Source organism: Drosophila rhopaloa, unplaced genomic scaffold, assembly GCF_018152115.1.
Source record: "Drosophila rhopaloa isolate 14029-0021.01 unplaced genomic scaffold, ASM1815211v1 contig_178, whole genome shotgun sequence".
In the NCBI taxonomy this organism is placed as follows: Eukaryota; Metazoa; Arthropoda; class Insecta; order Diptera; family Drosophilidae; genus Drosophila; species Drosophila rhopaloa.
This window is the reverse complement of record NW_025335059.1, coordinates 375673-403030: the sequence shown is the minus strand read 5'-3', so window position 1 is coordinate 403030 and position 27358 is coordinate 375673. Positions and strand designations below refer to the sequence as shown.

Here is a 27358-nt window from a genome sequence, read left to right as displayed (position 1 = left end):
TGGCCGTGCTGTCCCAAATGGCGTTGCTAATGGCGGACATTAACGGGGCGTATGCGCAATCTGCGTTGTCATGCAGGACACGCGTCGCCACTGGAGTTGGCTTTAAGTGCACTTTGGCCCCAATCCGTGTGCGTGTGTGTGTGTGTGAGCATGCAGTTAATGTCCGCTTATCGATGGGCCACAATAACGATTACACGCAGAAAACTTTTCCACGAGTTCGGGTATTGTTCCGCTAAAAAAAATGAGAATGATGAACGGGTTAAACTGATTTAGTTTTCACAGCCACTTTGTGGCTTACTCTGATTTTTATTTTATAATTGTATTCAAAAAGGTATTCATATTTTTGTATAAAATCCCAAGGGTCTTAGAAAAATTTTGATCTTAATTAGTTAATTTGTGTTTGGTTTGGTTGGTACATTTGTGTTTATCGAAAAGTGACTACAAATTTAGATGGTTAACAATCAAAGACAAACTTTAAACGCCAAAAACAATACTTCAGTTTCGAGCACTGGCTCTCGATTAGCTCGCGACTCTCTTCGTCTATGTACATTTCGAACTCCTCATTCTCGCAAATTTCACTGACAGCTTTTGAATGGTAGTCAGGGTCACATGGATCCAGGGTCCGGCGACATACTACAGTCCACTTGTCAGTAACCAATCCACAGTTCTGCAGTTCCAACAGGTCAAATATAGAGCACAATGCCTTTCCAGGCACAATTAGGGGAAGTACGAAAGTGCAATGTATCAGATGGAAGAAATCAATAAAGCGCTCACAGGAGTGTGGAGGGCAAACACCTTCAATGGCCCTAATAACCCAATCAGCGGTATCGTCGTCTTCGGTGACCATCAGAAGATTACGGCAAAACTTGGCCGTGGATGTGCAGTCTGAAAAGTACAAATCCTGCACTTCGCAGTTCTCGAATATGGAGAACAGCTGGACCATTATTTTCTCCATATCGACGTCCTCACAGGGATCATCGTTGCTAAGCACCAAACCATATTGACGGTTCTCCGGCATCGTACGGGCGTATGGGGGTCGAGGGTCGGGCTTACCGCACTTGTTCTGAACACAGCAATCTCGCTTCTTGTCCTTGCACATCGGATTGGGTTCTTCGTCATAATCAAAGTCGTCCTCTGCCTCCTTATCCGAATTATGTTCCTTTTTACAGTATCGCGCCATATTGTGCATCTTCGAACGGAAAATTGAAATGCTCCTTCCTGCCTGGTTGCCAGAAAGCATTGTGTTCTGACCTACAGACTTGTCCGCCAACTTTAACGGACAAATACTAAGGAAAAAGAATAGGGAATAGATAACAATTAATATTAATTAAATTGGCAAGATAAATAAACCCAATAGCCCCCTCAATTTTACTCACCTTTTTTCTACTTTATTGAAATTTGCGCTTTTTTCCTCGAGTTTGTTTGAAATGGAACTATTTTCAGAGACGCTAGAATTTGAGTCGCTTGGTGCCTGTATATCGACGGGCAAAAGCAAGGCCTTCGATGGCAGATTGACGGAATCCTTGTGAACCTCGTCAGCTTCAGCGTATGAATAAAATTTTAAAAGCGCTACAATCTTTTTACCGGAAAGAAGAGAAAACGCACATCCGGGAATATCAGTAGCCGACTCGTTAGGCTTCTTTAAGCGCAGAATAGACGACAGACCGTCGGCATTGTCCAGTGTCCGGAAAATGCTTCGAATATTTAACATGCCCAATGAATTTCCGAATAATACTTCTAGTTTTTCCTTCAGCTCTTGAACCGTAGCATTGTCTCTTATTTTAAATATTTCAGGTTCCTGTAGAGTATAGTCAATAGATTGGGTTTATGCAAACTAAAAAAAAATTTATCTTATTTTTCTGACCCACCTCATTTTGTTTGTCATTGCTACACAGTTTTACTTTAACGTACATCTCGAAAAAAATACGTTTTGCTAAATTTTGATTGTATGTTTACTTTTGTATGGCTTGTGCTATGTTTGAACGCTTAGATTTGACTAAACATTTGAGGCTTGTAGACCCAAGGGTTGGAGTTGACAGTAGATCAAAGCACTCTAGATACTTGGATTTTTAGCATTTGTTGATAGAGAGTTGTCGAAAGAAAAACTGAGTGTTTGCAATATAAACTGGTTACAATTGGAGCCCTTAAACGAAGTACATTCTATTTTGCTTTTGTGAAGAACATTTATTAGGTTTGAGCATTCGCAATAAATATTTTGTATGAATAAATATTATTTCTTTTTAATTTATTTTTAGGTATTTGGTACAACAGTGACCACCGCGATTGGGTACGCGTTGCCGGACGATAGTACCCATTGTACCCTGTCAAAGGGTTGAGACCATCATCACTGCGCAAATCATCCTCCGCCAGCAGCAGCAGCATCAACAACGCCTGCCCCCCGCCGCCGCCCACGCCGCACCAAGTGAACCCCGCCAGCAGCAGCAGCACCACCACTCCGCCCCACACCCAGCATCCGTATCCGCATCCGCATCCGCAACCGCACCACCATCCGCTGCAGCACCATACGCATCCGCATCCGCATCCGCATCCGCAGTACCAGAACCACCAGCACAGGCGCAGCAGCAGCAGCAGTCACACCAGCCACGCGGAAAACTCGAGCGGCTTGGCCACCAAACCGGCCATCAATTTGCTCGGCAATCAGCTGCAGGCCCATTACTTCGAGTACCCGCCCACCGCTCCTGGCCAGGCGTTGTTGCACCACCACAGCGGTCGCACTGCAATCTCCACACCTTCGCTGAACTCCCATTCCCGCTCGCAATCGCAGCAGCTCCACCAACTCCCATCCGGCACCACAGTCCACGGCGGACAGTATAGTACGGCTGTTGCCAAAGCGGCCGCCTCCACCGCCTGTGCGCTCCTTGCCACGTGCCACGTGTCCAGAGATACCGATTTCGATTTCGATTTCGAATCCGATTCCCCCCGACATCAGCAGCACCTGAATCAGAACCAGCACCAGCACCAGAGCCAGAGCCAAACCCAAAGCCAGAAACACCAGCATCAAGACCCGGAGGACCATCAGCCAACCGCAAACAAAATGGGTCGACGCGAGATAAAGCGCTCCAATACCAGTGGCTCCACCACCAGATCCTACGACAGCGGCAGCGGTGAGTAGTCAATGCACTGGGGAAAATAGGGTATAAGTGTATGAAAATATAATTGGGGACTAAAATTATGTTTAAGAAGACCGATGCTCATTAGCTCTCATTTAACCGCATATGAAATTTATATTGCTATAGTACAAACAAAGAAAATCGAAGTTTGCCGGTGCTGTAAAAAATAATAAATACTCTAATACATATATACACTTTGAGGGCCGAAGAAGAGCCCTTCACAGTGTTGCAAACACTTGACTGATATTACAACGATATAAAAATGACACAAAAATACAAACCAAGACTTAAACGCAATTTTTTTGAGAATTAAACCACAATAATTTAGATGTATGCCACTTTGTTTGTAAGAAAAGTAATGAGCTCAAAAGTCCACTTTTTGGCCACTTTTCTCCAAAGGCATATTTTTAAAATATGAAAAGGGGTAACACCATTAAAATGACGAAAAATCGACCCAAAAATACAAACCAAGTTATAAATACAAATTTTTAGAGAATTAAACCACAATCATTTAGATGTATGCCACTTTGTAAACAGATGTTTGTAAGAAAAATTATGAGCTCGAGATTGAAGTTTTTGGGCACTTTTCTGCAAATCCATATTTTAAAAATTTGGAAAGGGGTTACATACTTAAAATGACAAAAAATCTACCCAAAAAAAAATTAAAACAATATTGAACACAGGTTTTTAGAAAATTAAAACACAATCATTTAGAAGGTTGCCTTTTTGAAATCGGACGTCTGTAAGAAAAGTTATGGGCTTAGAAGTGCAAGTTTTTGGTCACTTTTCTGCAAAGCCAGTTTTAAAAATTTGAAAAGAAAAATAAAACCCAAGATTTAAACACAGATTTTTAGAGAATTAAGCCACAATCATTTAGATGTATCCCACTTTGAAATCGGATGTCTTTTTGAGCATTAAAAACCAGAAAACTTAACTAGCTTACTAGAAAAAAAGTTTGAGAAAATTAATTTATTAACAACAAGGTTTGATTTTAAGGACAATGTATTGTTGACTTTAAGCCCTGCAATAATGTCCAAGTGTAGTGGATCCCCTGCTAAATAGAAAATTCTTAAAGAACAACGGCGTACGCAGATCCCTTCGACTGAACACAATTCAAAAAATTTTTTTTTTTTTTTTTTTTTTTTTTTTTTTTTTTTTTTTTTTTTTTTTTTTTTTTTTTTTTTTTTTTTTTTTTTTTTTTTTTATTTTTTATTTTTATTTTTATTTTTTTTTATTTTTATTATTAATTTTTTTTTTTTTTTTTTTTAATTTTTTTTTTTTTTTTTTTTTTGTTTATATTTTTTTTTTTTTTTTTATTTTTTTTTTTAAATATTTTAAAAATAAAAAAATTTATTTTTTATTAAATTTATTATTTTTATTTTTTTTTTTTTTTTTTTTTTTTTTTTTTTTTTTTTTTTTTTTTTTTTTTTTTTTTTTATTTTTTTTTTTTTTTTTTTTTTTTTTTTTTTTAAAAAAAAATAAAAAAATTTAAATTTTTTTAAATTTTTTTTTTAAATTTTTTTTTTTATTTTTTTTTATTTTTTTTTTTTTTTTTTTTTTTTTTTTTTTTTTTATTTTTTTTTTTTTTTTTTTTTTTTTTTTTTTTTTTAAATAAAAATTAAAAAATATATACTAAATTTTTAAAAAAAAAATATTTTTTTTTTTTTTTTTTTTTTTTTTTATTTATTTTTTTGGTTTTTGGGTGGGTTTGTTGTTATTTTTTTTATATTTTTTAAATGGAGGGGGGGGGGGGGGGGTGTATAATTTTTTAATAATTTATTTTAAAAAAGGGGGGTTAGGTTGAGAAAAAAAAGAAAGAGAAAAAGAAAAAAAAAAAAAAGAAAGTGTTTAAAATAATAAATGGGGGGGTTTCTCATAAAAAAAATATATATTAAGGGTTCTCCTTTTTTCTTTTTTTAAATTTTAAAAAGCAGTGGGCGGACACTGCGTAATCGCCTTACGTCCTGTGATTGGGTCCCTGAATACCATGGGAAATGACATTAGGCTGGCAAATTAACTCAGCGGAGATTTGTTGTCAAGCTGTCGCTGTCCTGCTTCGAACTGTTTCCTAATACGTTTTCTCCGGAGGTGTTGCGGTGAAGAGCTATGGCTCCAAATGAAAATGAAATAAATTAACAAAAGAGAAAAGCTTCATTTTGGTCAATCAATGGTTCGGAAATTAGATCCATGAACTCTAAAAAGTCGAAATGCAGTAAAGTACTTAGCACTCAATGGTAATTATTCATTGGTAATTATTCAAAATTGAATTCATTTCTTTTTCATTAAAACTAATTAAATAATAATTAATTAAAACAAGGAAATGCTAAATCTGCAGGTCAAATTCAAATTAAAACAGTTAAGGAAAAGTATATAAATTTGATCGAAGGTAAATTTAAAATGAATTACGCTTAAGCTAACCAAAATGGAAAATAGCCATGCCAAGCCAGCCTTATAATTGATTTGAAAATAAAACAGCTAAACGTATAAAGTTAGTTTGAGACAGAAATAAATCTTTATTAATTAGGCTCTGCCCCACTGGCAAAGCCGACTAGAAATGATATTTAATATATACCAATATAACCTAAAGGGTGAAAAAGGGGCTTTCGAAACGCGAGGCTCTAGTCACAGACAGATTTGCAATGCATATATGGACTCCATGGTAGATTATTCCGGGGCATTTCAGGAGCAGCTTGATATAATGGTCGAGATACTTTCGTTGCAGCCGTAATGGTAGAAACAATCGTACTGGGATCCAAAATTCTTAAGGCCACAGCAATATTTCGAAGCGCGGTGGCAATTGCTGCCCGTCTGGTAGCCAACTTCCTGGGGAAATCGGAAGGCGTCTGCAAGGAATGTGGTATATGTCAGAGGGGCGGTGGTGGTATTGCGGTCTTGGGGGGGCACCAGATGCGGCGGCTTACCTGTCCCTGGAGGACGGACGACGGGCGGTGGCGGGCGGAGGGGCGAAGGCCGGGGGCGAGAAGCCGGCTAGAGGCACGAGATCTGCTGCAATTAAGAGGCGTCAGCATGTAAACTATGGTGCCAAAGTGCAAGTTAGTGGGTGCAATGTGCGGGCGGGATTGTGTACGGTTATGTTTGTGTGTATTTTCACCAATTGAGCGCGTCTGTTCGCTCACTCAATTAATGAACAACGGCCTGGAGTTCGGCCTTTAATGAACAGCAGCAGCAGCAGCAGCAGTTGAGTTAACCACACAGTGAGATAATATGAGGTATTTAGTATTTGAATCTTCAAGATCATTTTATTTTGAAAAGTATTTTGTAGTGCCAGTATATTTAGATTAACTTAATTCGATTATTAAACTGAAATTATGCATATACATTTGTTTTGATTAGCAACAGTTTGGGAAAAGTGATGAAAGCTAGTAAGTCTTTAAAGTGCAATCAAAATTTAAAAGTTCCAAAAAGCAGAAATAATTTGAAACTCAGTACTTAGTTTTTGAGCAACGTTTAATAATTGGTGTATTTGTTTTGCTAAATGTTACTTTCTGAATTGACAAGTCAATAATATTTCCAATTCTCTGCACTTCTTAATCAAAGACCTGTTTATTTGTGTATATGTGCCAATTACAAGGAACAACATAATTATATACTCCAACTGAGCTGCCAGGAGAGGTGCAATTGGATTTGCAGGTGTAAATTGTGTTCTGCGGTACGTTATAGACGGCCAATTAAAAGATAGACCATCAATGGCCAGTGGCCTCCTGGCAGCCGGTTAATTGATATGGCTGAAGGGATTGTGTAATTGCAATTGAATTGTGAGTGGATTACATGTCTGGACAGTCGATTGGTCGGTTGCCAATTAAACAAACATATTCAAGTCGCAAGAGTAAATTGGAAAATTTTAATTTGATTTTCGAATGAAATGAAATTGATGCGATAATTGACAACACAGATGAGACAATATTTAGTAATTGGAAACCAAACCATGTGTTAGCTGAAAAATCTTGATTGTTACGTCCTTCAGCGGGTTAAAGAAGCTTAGATAAAGAGAGGTAAGCAAAAAATGATGATATAGTAGAGTGCCCCTACTATGAGATACCCGTTACTCACTGTTTTAGTTACAAAATAGTGGGTACAGATTTTAAAGTACATTGGTTTTTGCTCGACAACAATACACCTCCAGGAATAATGGGTATGATCTACTTAGTTATTCAGTACTCTTAAATATCATCTAAAATGTTTCTTGATAGATTTATTTATGATTTTGAAGTATTATTATGATCGAATTTTTTGAATGCAACTAAAATGTTTTTTGGATTTTGTTCATCGCTAAGCAGGAAATATATATTTACAATAGTTAAAACGTAATATGCGTAATATAAATTATGCTTGCTTTCTGAGATTTAGTGCAAGTTTATTGAAAGTAGCACCGGGAAGCAACGGTGATCGGTCCGCCGACTACGGGTAGGCGTTCAGGACCTTAAATAACGCACCGTCACGGACGGTTTCATCCGCGCATGGGTTAATATCCCAGAAGGCGCCGTGGCAGCCCAATTCCTCGAAGCATTGGTACCGGATCTTCTTGGAGTCGCCGGAACAGCAGTACACGATCGCCCACACACAATTGCTGACCTTGGGCTCGCTGGGTGGCGGTGGGTTGGCCGGCCTTGTATTGGGTCTCAGAGTCGGTAGTCCCACCTTGGGCGACCTTGTGTTCGGCCTCACAACGGGCCTGTAGGTGGTTGTTCTTGTTCTTGCCGCTATTAATTCACAAAAATTGTAATAGGTCAGGTCGGGTTAAAGAAAAAGCGAAAGTCAGAGACAGCTGCTTGAAGAGCGGTTATGTAGCAAAGCCCTGTGTTATTTACGGTTAGAATGGGTTCTAAGTGCACATAAAACTTGGGCAAGGAGTCACCTACCATTGAAATCATTGATATTATCAGCACCAAATTCGATGTCGGGTTTTTTCGTAACTAAAAATAAAGAAAACAGATACAAATAAGTTTACACTTGTAGGTTAACTACAGTTATCATTTTGAATATTAATGATATAACAATGACAAATTTAAATATTTTAGTCATTTTTAGTTATTAATTTTAGTTATTATTCAATTAATTCAGATATTGATAAAGATTCAAACATTTAGAAATAAGTATGTCCTGCACAAATTAATTATTACCAACATGCACCACAAAAATCTTAAAAGTTAAATTTATATTAAACTTATATTGTTGAGATGGGATGTGGGCATCACGTTTAAAATGATAAAACTAATTTTATTTGTGAAGAATACAATTGGTTAGAATTGAATATAACTAAAGAGCATGTAAATAGTAAAGAGTATCACGGTTTATATGTGTTATAAATAGGTGTTACCTTTCGGACCGTCGATTATTATAAACGATGGTGTAGTAGTGGGCGTTTTTGTAGGACGGGTCTGGTTATAAAGAGAGTTATCCGCTAGTTCTGGATTTGGGTCGTGAATTAAACCAATACGGGAATCAACGGAGCCTGGTTGAATATCGTTGTTCTGCCCTGGATAATTTTGAGGAGGTTGTCCAACATTTCTGTTCTGATCCGGTTGATTAATATCTATTGTCTGCCCTGGATAATTTTGAGGAGGTTGTCCAACATTTCTGTTCTGATCCGGTTGATTAATATCTATTGTCTGCCCTGGATAATTTTGAGCAGGTTGTCCAACATTTCTGTTCGTATCCGGTTGTTGACTATATGTGGTCGAAGCAGGATGATATTGAGGAGGATGTCCAATTTTTCTGTCCTTATCCGGTTGTTTTCCCGGCACCGGGGGTCTAAAAGGACAAATAGGGGTTTATTATTCTCTCCATTCATTTGAGACTTGCAAGTCAGTCTTACCGTTTATAGGTTAAGTATGGCAAATAAACGTAATGACCGTTCCTAAAATCGTATACCATCTCTGTCTCGGCCTGACGTCGCTTTCGGCTATGGTATTTCTTGGGTAGCTTTCCCAGCTTGACAGGTTCCGCCAGTTGGGCGGCTTCTACCTGGCTGACCGGAAGAGCTTTAAGGTCGTCCGAGAGGACGATCGGCTTGTCCGGCAGGACATCAAAAAGGATCCTATCCTCCTCGTTCTCCGTCTGTAGCTCCGCACGATGGTGATGCGTTCGCTTGTGCTTCTTGTTTCGTCCAGGACTTGTCTCGTTCTTAGTGGGGTCTACTTGAAAATTACAATTTTATTAAACAACTGGCAGTTTGGCAAAAGTGTATAATCCATATTATGACCAAAAATATAGTATTTAAAAAAATTCAAATGGTTAATTTAAAATACCGAAATTAGCTTTTGTTTAACCCCTGAGAGATTTTGATTTGGAAGTGTCAAAAATGCTCTCTAAGTAAACAAGATTTGGGAACTCTTTTGAACTTTTCATTGTCCATTTCACGATTTATTTGCTGCCATCGTGCAGCAAACTTACCATAATCCTCATTGACGAAATCCTCCTTGTACATGATCACCGGATGATCCTCCTGCATAACGCCATTCACGAATTTCACTTGATGAATCTGCCAAAAGAGATTGTGAGTAAGGGAATGCCCGATTGGATTTCACGCTGGACCCCACACAAACCTCCACATTGTCGGCATCCGGCGGAATGATGGCCAAGTCGCTCTCGTCCTCCGTCGTCAGATGACCGGCGGTCTGGGCCACAAGGCAGACCAGAAGGCCAAACAAGAGTGCCGGAAGTCTGCGGCTACTTCGATTCATCTCCTTCGGTTTGCTGGCGGGTCTGCAATTGGCAGCAAGCAAAGATTGTGCATTAGTTCCACGGCCCCGACTCAACTTTGTTTTCGCAGTTCAATCTCAATTATGTACTTGACCCAGCCTCGTCCAAAAAAAAAAAAGAAATCAAATTAAACCCCCCGCACAAACTCAAACAGAAACACAAACACACATCGGGCAGGACAACCGCCGATGGCAAAGTTTTGAAGTTGTAAATTTTGTTGCGGCTTTGTTTTCGCTTCTCGGATCGGGATCAGGATCTGGTTTGGCTTTGGTTTGTCCGGACTTGGTTTTGGGGTTTGTTTTAAATTAGACATCAAGTTGAGTTCAATTTTTCTTAGCTTCTGTTGCCTGTTCTGCTCTGTGGCAAACTTTTGAATTACTTTCGTTGGCTTTCTGTTTTGCTTTTTATTCTGAATTCCCCATTTTTTATTCTTTATTTATTCTTTTTCTGGTCCCGAGCACGTCAAAAGCTTCCAGCCATAACCCAATGTGGTCGTGCTCGCTGAGCGATTCCAAGCGGAAAAACTTGTTCGACACCGAAGGACAATGGCTAAGCACTTTAGCGTTTTAATATTCCAGAGGACACTGTTTCTTAAGCTTCAACTAACCGTCTGTTTAATCGAAATAACTTTTTCTATCCAAATTGTATTTTTAATAATTCCCACTGCGTCCTTTCACTTTGCCCGTTTGAATTCGACTGAAGCAAATGTTCGGAATTGCTTTTCAATATAAATCAATTGCGTCAGTCCGAACAGATGTCTTTCATGAATTTCATTGTCTCATTTTTTCACCTTAGATAAGAGCATGCCGTTTTTTGTAAACAAGATACCACCATACGTCATAGATTAAAAGACAAATAAATTAGTCAGAATTTTAAGGAAGAAGTGAATGACAATTTCACATTTATTCTTCTGCCGTCTTTGTTATTTCAAGAAACATCTGAATCATTCCAATTGTTACGTTACTATTATTCTAAAGAAGATGTTCAGTAATTATTAAAAATTATTATCTCTGTGTGTTATTTCTATTAAATTTGTGAAATTTCAATTATTGGCAGACTTTTCCTTCGTTGCTCTCTGTTAACGAGAAGACAGCCAATTAGAGAGAGAAAAGCATTACATTACCAGCCAAAAGGAAAAACCTGAAACCGCAAGAAAACAGCTAACGGAAATTAGAGAAAAACGAAAAGGGAATGGAAAAAGCAAATAACTCATAGACTATGTTGGATCATAAATCATTTGAGCCCTTAACCAAACTAAAACCTAGCTATCAGGCTGGAAATCGGATTTTTATGTTAGTCATGTGTAATTGAAAATTCCTTCATTGACGAGTTACCCAATTGAATTTGCACGTAATAATTACCGAACTGTTTGCATATTTTGATCCAGCAATGTTGTGGTGATTGCTAAATTCCCATGTTGATGTAAATCAGGCGGAAAAACCTAAACCAGAGCCAATGTGAGTCAGATAAAATAAATTTGGGAAATGCATTTCGTCCTTCCGGCTGCAGCTGTTGCCCATAAAAGTATGCTAACGGATTCACCAATGCGACTCTATATTCAGTATAGACAAACTGTTCTAAAGCCGCACAGCCACTCATACAAAAATGCTAGGCAATCGGGTGCTGAGCCACACAAGTAACCCTGTTTATTGAAGCTGAAAATATTGGGTCAGAACGGGACCTGGAGCTGCAAAAAAAAAAACTCGATTCCCAAATTGTGTGAATAGCCAACGGAAATTGTAAGTTTGTTGGGGGAATAACCCTCAATTTGTTGCAAAAACAACGAAAATTCGAGTGAGCCACAAGTGGCAGATGTATAAATGAGCATGGACAAAAAAACTGACAAAAAAAGGGAAATAAAATACTGTTCCGTTGCTTCATAAATACGTTTTATTTTCACAGTGCGAGCTGTCGGCACATATTGCGGTTTTCTCTTTTACTGCTTATAGAATTCCCATTAAATATTAAATTTTAATATTTTCTATGACTGTGGAAGAAAAAATAAAAACGTCCGCTCCTAATTGAATTTTGGGAGAATTTTATATTTAGCTCTGATATTTTTGACAATTTGGACAGGGACCAACATTTTTCGGCCTCTCGAATGTATTTTATTTTTTTTCAATACTTTTAGCCCTGAGTAATCCCATTTGGTTCTGGTGAATTTTGGCCAGTAACTACAAGCCTTTTTAATTGGATTGGCATGTATATATTTTGCATCGTAAGCTAAGTAACTGTGTAGCAGGCAGGTCCTAATTGGATTTAGTTGATTTAATAAAAAATGGTATTACACATCAAAATTAAGGTGAAGAAAATATAAACGATACGAAGAACACTATGCTTGGCCATTAGCCATAATAAATATGACGCTTTTCATTAAGCCAAATTGTGTTGGGGCATTATTCATAGCACGATTGCTGTCCACTGACAAATTTAATAATTATATGCAAGGTCCCTGCAGTTCTCACCTGAGCGCACCGCTGTACAGACCATCTGCGGCGATTCACAAAGGCAAATTGAATTTGAAGAACGGCAGGATGCCACAAAAACGGTCTGGCCCGAATTTCGACACCCACAGCCATCCCACAGTTGCCCCAAACACACACACACATGCAGCCGAACGTCGATTACCACTCATTAGAAAGTTATCGGCAACGGGGCGAATGCAATTTCGCCAACGGCCAGCTGGAGCCCAGCTGAACCCGGTCGAACTGTGACCTGGGCCGGATCCCGAACCGCTTACCCGTTAGTACGGCCATTTGGTCGCAAACACTCTGGCCCCAAAAAGATGATGTGGGCACCCAAGTGGAGCACACTTCCACCGTCCCACTGCCACAAACAACCTGGCAACGAGGTCGATTACACTAGGCAGCAGGAAAATATCATTAAACAACGTGAAACAATAGCCTTTAATCCTGAAAATTATTCATTAAATGATGATGAAATTAAGTCATAGGGTTACCTATATTTTAAATTTATTTATATAGACAATTTTTTCAGCATTTTAAATACAAAGTGCAAAAGACGTATTCCATTTAATTTTATTTTTTTTTGTCGAAAACAGTAAGAAAACTATAAAACTTCGATTTTTAATAAATGTCTTAAAAGAATGGCCTTTTACATTTTTAAAAACGTTTGAATCTATTTACTTATCATAAACAAAAAGTAGGAATTTCTCATCCAAAAGTAAAGCAGCAAAATAGAAACTTTCTGGGCCAAAAGTAAACTTAAGTTTGGCTGCCCAGTGTCGTCGAAGCAACATGTCCTGTGGCCTCCTCCTGCGGTTACTTTGCTCTATGGGCCAGTAACTGAATGGCGGGCAAAGCCATAAAGTGGCACGGAAAATCGGATTTCATTAGTTTTTTATTTATAAAGATACAGATATAGATAAAGATACGGCGGGGCTGAGCAAACACCCGGAAATGTTCGATCAGAGCGAAGGCTGCTAATTGATATGGAAATTTGGTTGCTGGCCCCAGGCGAACAAACTCATCAAAGTCGGAAAACTCACTGCAGATGCGATTAAAGGCAAACACTGTGGGGTAAACATGCAGCGAGGTAAGAAGATACTTCAATCGGGACTGCCCTCGTGCCATATTGAACACACTGTTTGCTCTGACCTAAAAATACGCAATAAACTGCTTGCTTTTTTCTTGGTCTGCTCATCATGACGTCGATGCTGATGATCAGCGAAAAATTGTAAGTAAAATCCCCCGAAAGTGATTTAGAAATGAGTTTTTTTGTATACTTTTTGTGTGTACCCAGTGTTTACGCTGGCCTTAATGGTATTTTCTTTGAAAGAATTCGTTCAAAAATTGTTTATGCCCGAGCAACACGTGGAGCCGTTGAATGTGGTAGCCTTTGTTCCTCATAATTGGCTTAGGAGCATGACGTTGCCACAGAGGCGAAGCCAGAGTTATCCTGGGTGTTTCCCTAGCTCTATTCAGATGTCAAAGTGTCGCACGTCAGGGCAAGTCACGTAGTTGCGGCCTCAACAGAATGCAAATGCCGTCATGGTAGTCCCCATATGAAAACCATTCCAACCCGGTGCAAAATGTTCTTTGGAATCCTTAATTCCTGCATAATTGTGATGTTCTTCCTGTCGATGCCAAATCAATGTAGGTCAGTACTGCTGGGCGATGTAATTAAGCTGCTCGCATTTTTTGCATACAGGTTGCATCGTCCACATGGCGAGTGCGTAATGCGATTTGGCCGCTCAATGGTGCGTATACGTAACATGGCCATGGCCTGCTGTCAGCAGCCGCCTTTTTTTCGCTCTTTTTTCTGCCACACTTTTGTTTCGGTGTTTTCGTTATTTAATGCACACACAAAAACACACTTTTTTTTGTTTTGTTGCCATTGTTGCCATTTTTACTTGTTTGATTGTGATCTGACTGGAAGCCTGCCCTGCAGGCCAACGGCAGCCAACTTTTCTTATTATTGTTCAAAATGAAATTTATGCGGCACGCACACTCAAACACAGAGCAAAGTGGGGCATCATCATCCAGTGAGAAACAATGCAAGTGGAAAATGTTTTCATCCATTCTTGTCAAGTTTTTGTTGCTCATTCCGGACGAAATGCACAAGGCGGTGCACAGCAATATGTACAATATACATGTTTTATAGGATGAGTCGAACACAGCAGTGATCAATTCCAGCGAGCAATAGGTATGGCATTCATTATCACTCCACCTTTGACCTGAATCAAGTGGCTTGCGTGGGTTGGCTGGTTGGTAATATCAGAACTTGGTTATCATGCCCCTTCAACATCCGTCAGGGACGTCAGGCCACAAAAGGATAGCCAGTGCAGCATGTATACCGACTGTCATTGGGCTTTGTCCTGTACGTTCTTCTGGCTGATGGCGAGCCAACGGCAGGGACAATAACGAGGGAAAACAAAACACACTGGCTGACACATTCATGGGAACTTAACTTCATTCGAAATGCCCGACATCAGAGCTTTTCCATATGACAGCGGCACGAGTCGCAAACGAAAATTGCGAGAATACCGAAGGGTTGGGAGGGTCCAAAAGGAACAATATCAACATGTTAGAAGCACAACAAGTGCCAGTCTGCCAAGCACTAGGTATTTGCGGTCTGGTCGTGCTCCGCCCACTTTAAGTGCCGCCAAAGTTGATGGCACTTTGTGAGCAACCACTTGGCTACTTGGCTGCAACTGCAGGTTTAATTGCAAAAGTTACGCAAAGCCAGAGCCAACGAAATTATATGCACTCAGGCAGCGGGATGCAAATGTCTTGGCCAAGAGGGAATGGCAAAACCATAAATATCCCTACTAAGGGCAGGGCAAGGGGGGTGGAAGAGAAGGAAAATGTCACTGGCATGCTGTCGTTATGAAATATAACTGAAAATAGATTATCAGCCAAGGTATTTTGCCCGCCATCCCAACACTTAGCACGGCCGATTCGCTTAATTGTTATGTCAACGCCTGGCCCACGCGGCGTATGATAAATGCCCCAAAGTAAGCAGCTGTGCTTACAGCTACTTACACAAGCATATCCATTGTCCTGGCGACAACGCCTTAAGCACTTTGTGCTTCCTGCAGCCGGATCGGCTCAACTGTCATCCGGCAAATCGCCGTTTTATTCTGCGTGCTTTGCATTTGTTGCTCGCATTAAATAAAAATACGGAGTTTGCCTACGACTATCCGCTCTTATCGAGTTTTATCTATTATCCGTCATCATTTTATGCTTTATATGAACGTCTTGGGAATATTTAATGCTTTAGTTAAGTTTCTCTCGTATTATTAATATCCTTAACATGCTTCAGTCGTGGTTATGCATTAATCAATGTAAGAAAGATTACTACCTATTATTATTTAATAATACAATTTGAAACTAATAGGAATTTAATAGACATAGTGATCCTTAGTTAGGTTGATTTCGTTTAAATCATATTTTAAATCAAATGTAAATTAAATTATGTCGAATAAATTGAAGCTAAAATATAACATAGGTTTTTAAAAGAATAATATTTAATACAAATATTTTGAGCTTAAGTGTTAGGCTTTATAAAAACTATGATGACTTTGTTCCTTTTTAGTCGTTTAGCGTTTATGATCATCTTTCAAAGCTATACTAACTAAGCAGGATTTATCCTAACTCTTAGTAGGTTGAAACGGACTAAGACTTAGCGGGTCTAGCGATTGTCTGACTTCGGGGAAAAACTAATAATGTCATTCGGCGAAAGCGGGGATGTTGGTTAAACTGTCGAGCAGGCAACGCACAATTGACAGCTAAATTGTCTGTCAATTTGTCTCGCTGGCTGAATGCGTTATCCTGTCTATTTTGTGTGAGTGTGTGTTGGGCGGCCATTGTTTAGTTTGGCCAGAACTGACAGATTGCCATTATCCTGGCCGCTGTTGCCGTTACTCACTGTTGGTCCTTGGCCACTGCTGATGCTGCACACATCCGCATTTGTGCGGCTGCTAAACTGTGGCTTTAATTCGAATCCCATCCTTTGCATGTGCCCTTGTCACCCCCAATATATGGTCCTATATATTTGTTTAGTCGGTTCGTTATTTGGGCACATTTTTCGGGCCGCTCCGAATGGCAAAGTTCAAACGGTGGCTCAACTACCCAAGTAAAACGGATCCGCTGTCCCGCTTTAAATCTCATCCCGATTTCATCGTCCTTTCTCCGGTTTTCGGGTCTCATGTGTGCCTTCCGAGACTTTCGCTTCGTTTGCTCCGCATTTGTTTGTGTATTTTGGCACACGTCTATTTGTCTTGCCTGTCGGGCCTACCACCATATATAATATATACTTATATATATGGCCAAGGACAAGGACGAATCCGAAGGATTTGCAGCCTCCTCATGTGAGTGGTGCTCTTTGAACGCTTGTGTTTGCCCAACTGCGGCATTCGTGGCAGTTTCTTGAATAATGCAAAATAGAGGCATCAAATAACGGCACCGAAAGTGACTTAAAGTTTTAATGAAAATGCGGGGCTGGGACAAACACCACCCCAGAAGGCGCCATTTCGGCGAGTGCGGGCCAAACATTCGTACATTAAATATTAAGTGACTTTATAGCATTGCCCCGTAGTGCATATTAAATTTGGCATAAAAAGAAAGAGGCAGCTTCCTCCGCCATTAAACTTCTGGCTGGATATTTTCAAATATTAATTCGATTCGATGCTGCAATTCAATTTAACAGCAAACAAATTGGCATTTTGAACCGAAACTTTAGCTGCCATTTGGGCCCAGGAATTTATGTGCAAATCAAAGTCCCCAAAATTGGCCAGAAATATCCTGGAATTGTGGCTGCTTATTGATTGAGCTATTTAGATGGCCCACAACCCAGTTAGTATCTGTGGTCTGTGTGAAGCCCTGAGACGAATGTCGACTGACCACAAAACTTTTGCACAGACTTCCACAACATTGAGGTGTTCTGGCCAAGTTGTGGTCTCGTCCGAATGACCAGGGAAAAATTGTGGCTTTAACTCAACTTAACTCGAAGTTTTAATATGGTTTAAGCTCAGGTGAGACAAATCTATTTACCTCCCGGGTAAAAGCATTGCGCAGCTTGTATTGTCTAATACTATAATATTGTCCAATACTGTCATTTCCCCTAAACACGCCTTGAGCTATTCATTTTGCTGGATAATATTTACACAGCTTTATGCTATCTAAATTAACCTATTCATCTGCTACAATACTCATACATCAATAAACAATGATTCTCTATTTAGGGTGACATTTGCCAACCACAATAGTAGGTGACTAATCCACAATATTGTCAGGTCGTGTCTTAAATGAACCCACATTAAAATGGGCACACCTCTGGATTAGGTGTCCAAATGCAAATGACGCATCCCGGTGATCTGGAAAATGCATTTTGAGGTTGACACTTAACTTGGCCCGCAATGCAGAGGCACGTTGCACGATTTCAATAAATCTGAGGCGTGTCGAAATTTCCGACTTTTGCGATGATTGATGGGGGCGTTGACGGGGGGCGTGGCCGAGGCGCCCACAGACACGCGCTCCCAAAATGCGGTCAATTAGTCAAACAGAAAGCGTTTTCGCTGCGAAGCTAGTCCTTGCCAAACCGAACTAATTAAAACACGCTGAGCAAACTCGACGGTTTCTGGGATAAGGAATTGCGATTGGGTTTCGGGTTGGGGTTTGGTTTTGGGTTTGGGGAGTGGTGGTAATAAGCACGTGCCACTAGGATTAGCGAGGTCGAGACGCTTAGTTTTGATTATTGATGGGAAATGGAGGCGCCACACCCTTTGAATACAAAATGAATGCCGACAGGAGGAAGGTCAGCGGTAATCAAGTATGACAAACAAGTCAAATATTTGCAGGTATAACGTAGCCGAAAATTGGCAAATGAATTTAAGCTCACAAATGATTCATTCGAATTTCCGCTTAATTAAAAGTGAGTAGCCACCAGGATTCCCAATGCAGACAATGGCGTATGGTAATTGCGATGAGCTTGAGTGCCAAGTGAGTTTTGGGAGAGAGTCTGACAATAGGCCACCACTCCAAAAGCTATTGTATGATATCATGAATGTGACATGTTCACCGCTTAAAGCCATCTAAGCCACTGAGCATGACCAAAATTCATATGATTTCTTCCTTGAACTCGGAAGCTCTGGTCCCAAAAAGAATTATTATATCCGTACATCTAATTACTGATGCTCATTAGCCAGCGGATATATAAATCGCTACCTAGATCAGATTCATAAATGGCACACGCTATTTAATTATAATTAGACCTGCAGCGGATTTTTTGTCCAGCCATTTGTGTGGTTTTAAAGCCATTAGTGGTATTACCCTGTACTCAATGATACTTTAATTATACAATAAAAAAACAGAAACTTGAAAAGAGAAGAACAATTTAAATTGAAGATAAAATGAGTGTGTTGTTCAAAAGAAATGTCTGTTATACATACAGTGCTAAGTTATATTTGATTATAAGGTGTTAGCGTATCAACGTTTCGATTGCTTGACTCAATGAAGTATTGACGTCAGTTGAGATTTTTACTCAGTACCAACACAAATTAAAACCATTAGCCTGTCGTTTTAATTATAGCAATTTATTGCAATACTTTGATCAAATTACTCTTAAGTTGAGTGCCAGACTCAAAATGTAATTTAATTTTCTTAGGTGTTTGCTAAATGAGACATTTGATTGGAGACTGAAGGTCGTTGACTGGTGTGATGGTTAAAGCTCCAAAAGCAGAAGAACAAGAACATGTCATTAAATGGGCTATACAAATAATCGAACTGGTTTTTAGTTCGATTACGTCAGGGCTACAGTATTACCTGATTGGCATAAGCCATGCAACTTGGCTATTACTATTTACTATATGCAAATTAACCTTTTCATTTACTCAGAGTGCATTAAACCAGAAATTTCACGGCTTCCGTAAATGTCGGTAGGTTATGAGAGTGAGTAAGAGTAAGAATTTCAAGCCACGACATAGTAGCAAATATGTCATCACCCAACCTCAAAACTCGACGTGTGCCTGTGGTTTTGTGTTGAGGAAAATTTAATTCATTACAGACTACAGGGCAAATTGTTAGCTTTTAAGTGGTTGCATGTATCTTTTTAAGTATTAAAAGCAAGAATGAATATCTATTTATAAATAACGCTTGCATCCTAGAAATTAGTCACGTTAATCATGGGTAAGTTATAAAAAGTTAAGATTCATGACCAGTGTTTGAACTATGAGTAATGCCGGTGGAAGTCCAAGAATCTTGGTATTCCCTAAGTCCACGACTGATAAGGCTTTAATGACGTATACAAATATTAATAAACACAACAAGAATATAATAAAGAACCGGCTTTGTTTTATCACAACAAAATGGCAAAATAAAACTTAAAAAATAAACAAAAAAGAACGATGTAAAAAAGGGGCCAAGTGCAAACAAAAGCCGGGGATTCCCGCGCTCGAAAAATGTGAATAAGACCATTGAAAGAGGCTAGATCGAGATGTTGAACTTGAAACATTTGTGGACCAAAAGGGCAAACATGCACGCATACATCCACACAATCGCGGACACGTGCAGAGCTTTAATTATGTGCGAAGCGAAAAGTATCTTTCAGATATTTTCAGAATCTTTCAGCTCCAATGAAGACAATGAGCGGCGACGACACGTTTCGTTTGCTGTTGGCCAAATGATGTGCTGTGGACCGCTCTTAGTCGCAGTCTCAGTATCAAGAAAGCAGACAAAAGCCGAAAGACAAACAACATATTCAAGCCAAGAGCCCCGCACCAAAAAGCGTACATATGTCTACGGTTTTTTTTTTGTGTTTTGCCAAATTAGCAAAAACTGGTTTACGCAGGTACTCTGCTTAACTGGAACCCCAAAGAGCGTCGACTGGGGGAACTTGGGGCTAAAAAGACAAACAAAAGCCGTTTTGCTCATTAGTCGTCTCTCCGCCGCTCGGCAGTCAAACAAACTTCGGTTGTCGTTTTCGCTGATATCAGTGGGATGAGTGGGAAGGTCGAGAGAGATGTTGCCTTAAACCACCCATCAACCCACCTCCACACCGCCCCCACTTTTCCAAAACGAAAGACTAATGTATTACGGTATGATGACAGTTCGGTAGTCGGCCAACAAGTGAAGCAGAGCAAAAGCAGCTTATTTATAGAGGGTCCTCTGTCTGGTTGCCTCTGGATGTAGGTAAAGATCTGGGACAATTCCAGTTTTGAACGACACAGTCTCAGGAGCGCAAGCTCGGCACCGCCACGATCCGCGAAACGAGTTAAACTGGCTAAAAGGTGTTTTTTCCTATATAAACGGCTGTTCTGATCAATGACAATGGCTATCGAATCGTGATACAAATCGTAATATTTATCTATAATTGTTGATTGGTTTGCATATTGCCTTATTAGATTGGAATGCAATGCCTTCGTGTAGAAACTGTTTAATTGTTTATCAGCCTACGGATAATCATAAGTTACTCGCTTTTACCAAGAGACAAAGGCATATCTCAGTAGAAAGTTTATCATTTAAATTATATTAATAATCTTTATACTTAAGAAATTACAAAAATGTTCTTCTTCGATACTTTCTGACTGAAATTATAATTTTCTCTGCAAGGGTATAAAAAGGAAGAACAGTTTTCATTTTTTTTAATTATTTACAATTTTTCGAATCAAATTGTAACTTTGCCAAGTTTTCAAATCAGACTTTAAATATGTTTCAAAAACTGTGTCCATAATTCATTATAAATAGGTCAAATAAAGGAAATAATATTTTCAAGAAAAACAATTTTATTAATGTGTATAAAAAAGTTCGTTAAATATTTTTATAACGTTTTTATATTCTCATTAAAAAAGTGTCACAGGTTATCAGATTATTTTTATAATACTCAAGCCACAGCTATCAAGAAGAAATATATATAAATTTCTACGATAATATAGAGCTGGCAATGTGTGTGGGTAATAAGAAAAAACAATTTATGTTAGCCTTGGAAAAAAAATTCTACGAAAATTCAAATTTTATGCAAGCCGGCAAAAATCGAGGGTAAATATAGAAATACTGGACAAAAAAATGCGACCATAGACGAATGAGAGAGAGGGATAAAGAACCTCAAACATGGATTAAGTGCGCTTTTTATATGGAAATATGTTGCACTGGCAAAAAGCGCAAGCCCAGCAGAAGGCCAACTGGTCGAGAGCCAGTCAATAACCATTGGTTAAATTTGTAAAGCCAATAAACCAATTAGGAATTCTGGGATACAATGCTACCGAGCACATACCCCAGCGAATAAGCCCGACCGAGCAGATGGAACTCACCTATATATGGCTGCTATATGTGTATGCTGTGCTATCTCCCGATCCCACACGCCAATCTTTTCACTTCGGAGTACACGTTAAACAGTTCATATAAAGCTTCAAGACTTTTCCCTCAATTTTAGTAATTGAACCCAATAATTTGTAAGGTTAATTGTCGTTATGCTTATGTATTCTCAATTCTCTTTAGCGTATTGTACTCGTGTATGTTATGTATCTATATATATATGTGTTTTGCTTAGCTCTTTGTTTTTTTTTGGTATTTATTTTGCTCACATTTTTTCTTTTTGTTTTGCTTTTAAGTTTTTCGCGGATCTCGGCACAGGCAATGTTACCGCGAGATTTTCGACTTTGCACTGATGGGATCTCTCTGTGGTGTACGACTATATGTATAAACTTGGAGCTGGGAAACAAGTGAATAAGAGAGTCAATGGGGCGAAGAAGAGCGTTGCTCTTTGGCGCCCTCTCTTAACTAAACAATAAACTTATTGTAATACCAAACATGTGGCTTGTAGCGGCGGTCTGATCAAAGTCTCTGTGAACGGTACGTCACGATCATCGTCAGCGTGCAAAGTCCTTGACCAAAGCAATTAGAGTTTTCCAGACAACCACAATGCGGGATCTTTGTGCTGGTGAAATGATTCACAGCGGGAAACTGCCAGTGCACTTTCTGCATAAGGGAATGCCTCTGACAGAATCCACAGATGGCTGGCTTTCTAATTATGAAGGGGTGCGCATTGAATGAAACGCTCGACTAATTCGCAGCCTGTTAAGTCACTGGCACAACCCAAAACACAAATCAAGGACAGGACTGAAATATGTCACGTTTTGACGCAGAAACGGACTGACAATGACGAATGCTAATTGCACTTTTGCCATCTCAGCGAAAAGTCCATAAAATGATGCTGGAGTTTTCCCAGTCAATAATGGTTACAAATTACTGTCATCGTGAAAATAATGGTCCATTGGCCAATAAAAATCTAAATGCAAATGAACCAACTTTATTATTTCGTTTGAATAAAAAATGTTCAAAAAGCTTTTATTACGCCATTAGGTCTTAAAAAGTTCTGAAATGTTCGTTGCTGATTAAGAATTTTCGTTTTAATTAACGAACGATTTTTACTGAAATCTGAGATATTTGATTATATTTTTTTCGAACCAAATCTTTAATATGGGTAAAATATGTATTGAATAGAAAGTACATTCAATAGAAACTTTAAATCAAACAAAATGTTGTAAGATTTTAATCCATAAACCATAGTTTTAAAGCAAAAACAAATTATTTGGTACTCGAATTAAAATAGCTCGAGTTCAAAATGACATTATTTATTCTGTAGAAATTCAAACTAATTGTTAAACATTATTTTGGGTTTCTAATAGATAGTATCCAAATCCTGTTTCGGAAAAACGAGGTAAAAACATCATAAAAACATAAAAAAACAACACATATAATGAAAATTAATTTAAGAAACTACAAAACAATTTTTAACAATGTAGGTAATTAAAAAAAATTTAAGTTTTGTGAATGTAAATAGCTAGAAACAGCTATGCAATCAAAGCGAACATAATGTAGCCGTGTTTTGATAGTGGGCGTGGTGCTGCGGGTAGCGCGATGTGCCTGCTGTGGCAACTGAACGTTCGTCGCGGGTTCGATTCCCAGCGCGGTCATCGCTTTTGATAGCGATGTAAAAAAATAAAAATTAAATATAAAAGAAAAGAGGGGGGCTCAATGCGATTTCATCATGGCATAATAGTCAGACTTTCCCATAGTCGAACAATTTCCTCATGAATCGCAGATTAATTAATAAGGGTTACTGCGCGTGTCTACTGACAATTCGAATTATGAATGACAGTGTTTCGTGCAATTTCCGTACAACAATATATTATTTTATCGCTTAATTTGTTTTTTACCGCCACCACAGCAACCACCAACTTTGTCGGCAAGTTCACGCAGAGCGTGCGGCGAATCGTGCAGGATGTGAAGGACGAGGGGGCGCCCAGCGGCATGACGCGGGACGAGGTGATCGAGACGAACGAGCGGCTGCGATCCCTGCGACTGCGCCTGGAGGAATCCTACGAGACCGCCAAGAAGGCGCTGATCAACCTCATGAACAAGTACGGCGACTCGAAGAGCCAGCGCAACATGTTCCAACGCTATCCCATGCTCAAGCTCATGATTAAGGTCAGTAACCCTTGGTCAAAGCTCGAGGCTTATCAGAATCGTATTTTCCCGCAATTAGTTACGTGGCTTTTTAAAACAATCAGACTTGTTCTACATTTCATTTAAAGACGTATCACTAGAATACAATTTGAGTTTCGATTGGCTTTTCATGCAAGTCAACAATATTATAAAATACAAATTGTGGGGAATCGTAGGCAATCGTTTCTAAGAGCAACAATACCAGATTTTGCACTTCATTATTTTGTTGTGTAAAAACTGTAATATTTACCTCTGTGATTTAAAAACAGCTCTATCACGGAAAAGAATATACTCGGGTTCACTGAATAATTGCTACTGGAAGAATAAGCTACTGCTGCGCCGAGACAATCTCTTGATTACGCATCGGGAATTCTAGATCTGTTTCACGAAGAATATTTGGAAGTAATAAAAAAATATAAGAAAATATCATTATCGCTGAAAATACCATTCACAGAGATTAAAAACCTTACTGAAAAATTTGGCAAATCCACTCGCGAACTTATAATCTTTATATGAAAACAGCTTGAACATTTATACATATGCAAAATAAAATCAAAAACCTTAATTAAATTATACTTGTGACTGATAAGATTAGCTACATGTCGATTTTAAAGCCGCAAAATTTCCATACAAATTTGGCATAAAATTTGCATCTTTTGTTAATTGACTATAACCAATTCAGGAAGTCATCCGCCTGGAGACCCAGTACTGGACCCTGGTGGACATCCCTCGGCAGGAGAAGCAGGAGACGGTGCCCTCCTACGTGATGCGCGCCTGCTCCATCATGGAGAAGACCCAGAAATCCGGCGAGGGTGTGAAGACCTCCGCCCGACTGGCAGAGGAGGCGGCCGAGCGGCGGGAGCGCATGGAGCGATTGGAACGTAAGTATAGTCAGCTGACCATAGTATCATAAAGCGAAAGATTAAGGATCCTGACCCTCCACAGATATGACAACTGCCCAAATCGAACACGAGAACACGCAGCTGATAAACGACTTGTACCGCTTGCTGAAAAAGTATCTGGGATTGCGACACCTCATCCGTGTGCTGAAGGTGAGTGAAGCCGGGTGTAAGCGCAGCTATCCATTTTTATCCTTGTCTGATCCTGCAGGAGGAGTACGGCAGCTCGAAGATGTATCCGATATTTCCACGCTACACAATGCTCAAGGACATGATAAAGGGCATCATGCACGATCCCGACTACATGGAGGTGTGCCACGAAACACTGGCCAACGCCAACTGAGCCGAGGGCACCGGAAATGGCAGGCGTCGCATGAGTGTCATTTGAGAGGGCCCAAAAACTAATAGCAATACCAATACAAACAGCAGCATACACAGGCGCAGGACCTAGGACCTCAGCCAGAGTGTATGCATGAGTGCTGAATTCGCATGCGAATTTCTGAGTGATTCCGAGGTGATTTAGAAATTTCCGAACAGCTTCTTTGAAACTCCTCCCCAAAGAGTGGGTTTCACCAACCTCTTTCGGCCCTTCTAGCCAACACTCAAAGGCAAGCCAAGACAAACTATTCAACCAACTAACAAACTAACTAACAACACCCAGACCCCACCACCACCCACCACCAACTGAACAAGGAACTATTTACACTACATTATCAAATACAAACACTTGGATACTCTTCGGCACTAAAGTGCCAGCAAACAAACTAAAAGGCATTTATTTTAATGAACTTTTGAGATGAATACAAAGTAAGACCTACAAAATACAAAAAACAAAACACATGATATTTATTGATAAAATAGTGAACGATGCGCTCAAAACGATGAACAAATATCAAATGGAAAATCAAACAAAACTTTGTGGAATTTGTATGTACTACTTACAATAAACAGAACCTAGTATAATACACATAAATATAGAGAAAGAAGAATATATGTGAAATAACCATACTAAACTACAGCAGTTGATAGGGAGCATTGATATGAAATGGCTAATAACAAATTGTAAACTCTTTGGTTTGGCTTGACTTTGTCACCTTTCTGTTTCCTTTGAAGTAAAGAACTGGTCGATTAGCCGTTAGCAAAATATTATACTAATTACCGAGGTGTATCAAATTATATTATATAAACCCTATGCCTAGATGTATTACTTACCTAGTTAGACAATATGAGGGAAATATTCCCAATCGATGTGAGCAAGTACGAGAACTCTTAACACCTTTTAAGACAACACCAATTCGTGGAGACGTTGAGGAACCCATATCCTAGAACCTATCTGATTGTTGATTTCCAGGTTTTGCCAGTAACTATTAGTAACAAGCAAATGCTTTATGTGTGTATCGCAACGTTCAGCTTTAAGTCCTCTGCAATACGCAAAAGTTCAGATAATGTGTATTCATGTATTTGCTGTTGTACATACCTTGTAGCTTTGTAATCCCTCAATTCAAGGACATAATGCAAACACTGAAATACAAAAGACCAAAGGAAAACCTAGACGAGCTTACAACTTTTTACAAGAGCTAGAAACCTACAATTTCCATTTATGTTATTTTTCATAGAAACTATATTTTATTTACTACTGCAGCGATGGCAACTTGAAAGATATTGCACCCATAATCGAATAAGGGAATGACACTGGCAGAAGTGAAAAGCCCTTGTTTACTACTATAACTCTATTGACACACCCACCGATACACAGAGGATAACACTGGCAGTGCATACATATCTGAATTTAAGCAAATCAGAAACAGATTCGAAAAGCCGCAGCTATTAATGAAAGTGCAATTGAGTGCATAAATTAGGCCAACAATTGTTTGCCTGTCTATTATATGCTTCACAGCGTCCGATTGCCGGTTAATTTTCCCCCAACACTGACTTAACGTCCGCCTAATGTTTTCGAACGCTTTAAAATATATATTATTTATCTGCCTACCTCCCCCAGCGTTTTATATCACATAGACATATGGTAACGCTAGCCTTTCAACAGCAAATAATACTGCATCAGCAGAAAAACATTCATCATAAATAAATCAAAATAGATAATTGAATGTTGGAAAAGTAGCAATTTAATTATGCAAAATCCATACTATAGAGTGAATTAACAAAATTTCATTTAGATGGTTAAGCCTACGCGATGAGTTCTGTTGTTTATGTAGTTAAATGTTGAGCATTAAATTTGAATTTAAACAATGTTTGTCGCGATTTGCTTACAAAGAGCGGATAAAAATGAGTTAAAACCTATAATATAAAAACAGATAATATACAACTATGCAATTATAGCGAAACTAATTAAAACTAAACTGTAATGATCAGGTATTAAAGTTATAAAGTTTAATCAAAATAAATTAACAAATGTATGCATGCGAGTGTGTGAATGTGGCCAATACAAACTAATTGCAATATAGAATACAGAATGAAACAGTTGGGGCAATATTGCTGTATACCTACAAAGGCAAACATAAATACTATAGTTATATATGGTAATGGTATTCGTATTATTATACAACTTATACACGATAAACAACATATACACTTGTACCCTTAATTATAGATACAGACCCACATGAGGAAACATGAGCAGTCG

The 27358-nt window shown here is 38.9% G+C and overlaps 3 protein-coding genes across 10 annotated transcripts; 1 reads left to right on the top strand and 2 right to left on the bottom strand.

Moving 5' to 3' along the window:
- Positions 1 to 268: 268 nt before the first annotated feature.
- On the bottom strand, positions 269 to 2002 carry LOC108047890. Its single transcript, XM_017128305.2, has 3 exons — positions 1869 to 2002; positions 1377 to 1798; positions 269 to 1286 (listed from the first exon to the last, which is right to left on the bottom strand). The coding sequence occupies exons 1-3, from the start codon at positions 1911 to 1913 to the stop codon at positions 455 to 457; spliced, it is 1299 nt and encodes a 432-aa protein (XP_016983794.1). The 5' UTR covers positions 1914 to 2002; the 3' UTR covers positions 269 to 454.
- On the top strand, positions 1975 to 26268 carry LOC108047834. The gene is made up of 6 exons (XM_017128195.2): positions 1975 to 2025; positions 2309 to 3125; positions 23541 to 23800; positions 24501 to 24699; positions 24764 to 24870; positions 24929 to 26268. The coding sequence occupies exons 1-6, from the start codon at positions 1975 to 1977 to the stop codon at positions 25058 to 25060; spliced, it is 1566 nt and encodes a 521-aa protein (XP_016983684.2). The 3' UTR covers positions 25061 to 26268.
- LOC108047889 lies at positions 5616 to 24196 on the bottom strand. 8 transcript variants are annotated; one of them, XM_044458868.1, is made up of 10 exons: positions 21622 to 21973; positions 9698 to 9857; positions 9546 to 9633; positions 8968 to 9289; positions 8797 to 8903; positions 8470 to 8727; positions 8012 to 8065; positions 7586 to 7852; positions 6056 to 6137; positions 5616 to 5976 (listed from the first exon to the last, which is right to left on the bottom strand). In XM_044458868.1, the coding sequence occupies exons 2-10, from the start codon at positions 9833 to 9835 to the stop codon at positions 5811 to 5813; spliced, it is 1482 nt and encodes a 493-aa protein (XP_044314803.1). In that variant the 5' UTR covers positions 9836 to 9857; positions 21622 to 21973; the 3' UTR covers positions 5616 to 5810. The 8 variants fall into 8 exon arrangements, with proteins under 8 accessions (XP_044314803.1, XP_044314799.1, XP_044314798.1 ...); XM_044458864.1 differs by lacking the exon at positions 21622 to 21973 and adding an exon at positions 24069 to 24196 and having other exon boundaries at positions 8470 to 8903; XM_044458863.1 differs by having other exon boundaries at positions 8470 to 8903.
- Positions 26269 to 27358: the final 1090 nt, after the last annotated feature.